Source organism: Gracilinanus agilis, unplaced genomic scaffold, assembly GCF_016433145.1.
Source record: "Gracilinanus agilis isolate LMUSP501 unplaced genomic scaffold, AgileGrace unplaced_scaffold4448, whole genome shotgun sequence".
Classification (NCBI taxonomy): Eukaryota; Metazoa; Chordata; class Mammalia; order Didelphimorphia; family Didelphidae; genus Gracilinanus; species Gracilinanus agilis.
Window position 1 is genome coordinate 1 of NW_025378555.1, and position 3,853 is coordinate 3,853.

A 3,853-nucleotide genomic window follows, 5' to 3' on the forward strand; every position below is an offset into this window, starting at 1 on the left:
AAACAAAGAAAGAAAGAAACAAAGAAAGAAAAGAAACAAAGAAACAAAGAAAGAAATTGGGAAAGACTTCCTGTAGAAGGTAGAATTTTAGCTGGTACTTGAAAGATGCCCTAAAACAGGGGTCAGCAACATATGGCTCTTTCTGCAGGAGCCATAAAGTCAATTTTTTTTCAGGTGCTCTTACAGGACCATGCACTGTGGGCACTGTACGGCTCTCACGAAATTACATTTTTAAAAATGTGGCATTTATGGCTCTCATGGCCAAAAAGGTTGCCGACCCCTGTCCTAAAACCTTAATTAGGAGACAAGGGCACTCAAGTCAGTTTTGCTAACCAAGACTAACCCTAGTTGGTTCTGTTTATAGGGTAAACAGGACTCAGATTCCTGAAGGCTAGAGTCCAGTCCAACCTAATTTAGAGAAAAAAATACTTTAAGAACAAAAATACCATGACTTTTCTAGGACTGTCTTGGGAGGAGGAAGGAAAGATTTCCCTTTAAGCTACTCTTAGGATGCCCTTTTGAAGAAATAATTCAGACTGATATTAAAATTAATTCTCCCCATCCCTATTTTGGAGAAATTGTAAATGTAAAAAATTCCTGGGAATTTAATTTTTAGCTATTTGCTTTGAAGAGAAGGGATGTGTGTGTGTGTGTGTGTGTGTGTGTGCGTGCGTGAGTGCGTGCATGTGCGTGTGTGCGCACGCGCGTGTGTTGGGATAGGTGGTATTCTCATTTTATATACAAGAAGGTTGAGCTTTAAGGAGGTTCTGCATATTGCCTGAGGTCATTTAGCAATTGACAAGAGCTGGCACTAGATGGAAGCCAAATCTTTAGAACATCTAGCTTAGTGTACTTTCTTCTTTGTCAGACATCTTAGTTATGTGGGAAAGAAAGAGAAGTTATCATGGCAGTAATGTTCATGTCATCATTGACCCTTGGGAATACAGCAAAACTAGACACGGGGGGAGAATGGGAATACGTGCTCCAAGATCATGGCAATGAGCAAGTGTGGTATTGACTCAGACACAGATCTGCAATATTGTTGTCTTTGGCAAGACTTGTCTATACCTTGCCCTGCCAATCAAGTTATCTTAATTGAAGCTTTTCTGATTTGAAGATTAAGCTCCATACCTATTTATTTTCTTTAGCTAATCCATTCCCCTAGGGATTTAGCCTGTTAAGTTGCTGGGCAAGTTCAAAGTATTATGGTAATTTGTGTGCAGAGATGGTAGGAAAAAGCACTTGGTATTCCATTGGGAAATTCCAAGTATGTTTGTCTGTACACATTTGCTTTTGCTGTCCTGTAGTCACAAATGCCTCCCTTCAGCCATATCAGTCTTACCAATATATGTTCCTTTTCCTTTAGGGACAACATTCAAAGCCAGAAGTTATGGAGAAGCTTCTCTGAGATGGATAGGGCTGAGCACATTTTATTGATCTTGTTTGTGACACAATGACTTGGCATCTTAAAAATATTTGGTCATGGGGGCAGCTGGGTAGCTCAATGGATTGAGAGTCAGGCCTAGAGACAGGAGGTCCTAGGTTCAAATCCAGCCTCAGACACTTCCCAGCTGTGTGACCCTGGGCAGGTCACTTGACCCCCATTGCCCACCCTTGCCACTTTTCCACCTAGGAGCCAATACACAGAAGTTAAGGGTTTAAAAAAATATTTGGTCATATCACTTAACTAACACTGGCTTTCAAAATTTTCTTCCCATAGGTTTCACTGGAAAAAAAAAATGCAACCATTATCTATGACTCCAGACTCCAGAATCCAGGATCACTGCAGGAAGCTATTGATGATATGGGATTTGAGGCTTCCCTCCCTGATCCTAGCCCTCAACCTGTCCTCACTGACACTTTGGTTTTGACTATAACTTCTTCACTGGCCCCATTGTGGGACCAAGTCCAGAGCACATTGCTCAAGGCCAAGGGTATAACAGACGTTCAGATTTCTCCTCAGCAAAACACAGCAGTGGTGACGATGATCCCTTCTGTCATAAATGCCAGTCAGATAATCCAGTTGGTTCCTGGCATCAGCTTAGACACTGGAGCACCAGAAAGAAAGCCAGTTCCTAGTGAAGACACCAGCATGGCACAGCCAAATGGAGTCATGCTGAAGATGAAAGTGGAAGGGATGACATGCCATTCATGTACAAGCACTATTGAAGGAAAAATTGGTAAACTGCAAGGTGTTCAGCGAATTAAAGGTAATGGTCTTGCCTTTTTTTTCTTTTTGAGCCCATGGAAAGGAGTGCTTTTTCCTTTTGGTTTTTGATCCTTCTCTTACCTCCAAAGCTCCATTCTTTCAATGGGTATTGAAGTGATGGGACTGGAATGCTTATGAATTTTCTCACATTTGTACTCCAGAATGAATGTCAGTAAAGTTAATGCCTTTAATTAGAGGGGGGGGGGGATTCTCAGACCCTGACTGGGTGGTGGAGATGTGGGGGATGGGGCATTTAAGGAGTCAAAGGTTCATAAAGCATTTAGCAATTAGAGGATCCTGGCTACAACAGTCACTCTGCTTTTTTCTATGACCATGATAATACCTAAAGCTTCTTTGTTTTCTGGAAAGGAAAAGATTATTTTAATGAAAGGAGATGGGGAATGAGGGAGGAAAAATATATGTATTATAGAATTAACCCTGTTTTGGTTAGGAGAGGCCCAGGGACAACTAAATTATGTATTTTCTGTTTCCTAGTCTCCTTGGACAATCAAGAAGCAACTGTTATATATCAGCCTCACCTTATTACAGCAGAGGAAATAAAAAGGCAGATCGAGGCTGTGGGTTTTCCAGCAATCATCAAAAAGCAGCCCAAGTACCTCACACTGGGAACCATTGATGTAGAGCGCCTGAAGAATACACCAGTCAAATCCAATATGGGATCACAGCAAAAATGTTCCAAATCTCCTAAGGACTCAGCTGCCACTTTTGTCATAGATGGCATGCATTGTCAGTCCTGTGTGTTCAATATTGAGAACCATATCTCTGCACTCCCAGCTGTGAACAGTGTGGCAGTTTCTTTAGAAAGCAAATCTGCTATCGTGAAGTACAACCCCAAATTAATCGCTCCAGATGCCTTGAGAAAAGCTATAGAAGCCATAGCACCAGGGCAGTATAAAGTTAGTCTTGCCAGTGAGTGTCATGGCAGCCCTAATTCTCCAGTAATCCCTTTTCTCCAAAAGCCACATGGCAGTGGACCTAGCCAGCCTTTGACTCAAGAAACTGTTATAAATATTGATGGTATGACTTGTAATTCTTGTGTGCAATCAATAGAAGGTGTTATATCAAAAAAAACTGGTGTGAAATGTATACGGGTCTCACTTACCAATAGCAATGGGATTATTGAATACGATCCTTTACTGACCTCTCCAGAAATCCTGAGGGAAGCGATAGAGGACATGGGATTTGATGCAACCTTAAAAGGTAATGAATTCCCTCTGTTGCCTTTCCTTGGATACTTTAATGTTAGTTTATTTCCACTTGCGTGATTTTCTTGGTTTTTCATGTAGAATTGAGCCAGAGTATCACACTGAACAAAGCGCTAGACTTGGTGTCAGGAAGATCCCAGGTTCAAATCCTGCTTCTACGACTTAGCAGCTGTATGATCAAGAGTGTGTCACTTAACTTCCCGAGCCCTCACTTTCCTCCTCTATAAATTGAGGGGCTTGGACTAGATGACCTCTAGTCCAGCTCTTATGCTGTCCTATGTATGATCTGCAGTATTTATTTCAATCAGGTCCTCATGCTAAGATTAAATAATAACTGGTCCTAACTGTCTGTTCTTTCCTAACTAGAAATGAATTAGTCCCTTTGAACTGTAGTCTTAAATATATATATATATATAAA

The 3,853-nt window shown here is 41.2% G+C and overlaps 1 protein-coding gene across 1 annotated transcript; it reads left to right on the plus strand.

The window, feature by feature from the left end:
* Positions 1–1,726: 1,726 nt before the first annotated feature.
* LOC123255347 (copper-transporting ATPase 1-like) lies at positions 1,727–3,606 on the plus strand (the record flags this gene model as incomplete). Its single annotated transcript, XM_044684163.1, has 3 exons — positions 1,727–2,210; positions 2,705–3,430; positions 3,517–3,606. Coding segments are annotated over 3 exons (1,300 nt in total), but the record flags the coding sequence as incomplete, so codon positions are not given.
* Between the last annotated feature and the right edge of the window lie 247 nt (positions 3,607–3,853).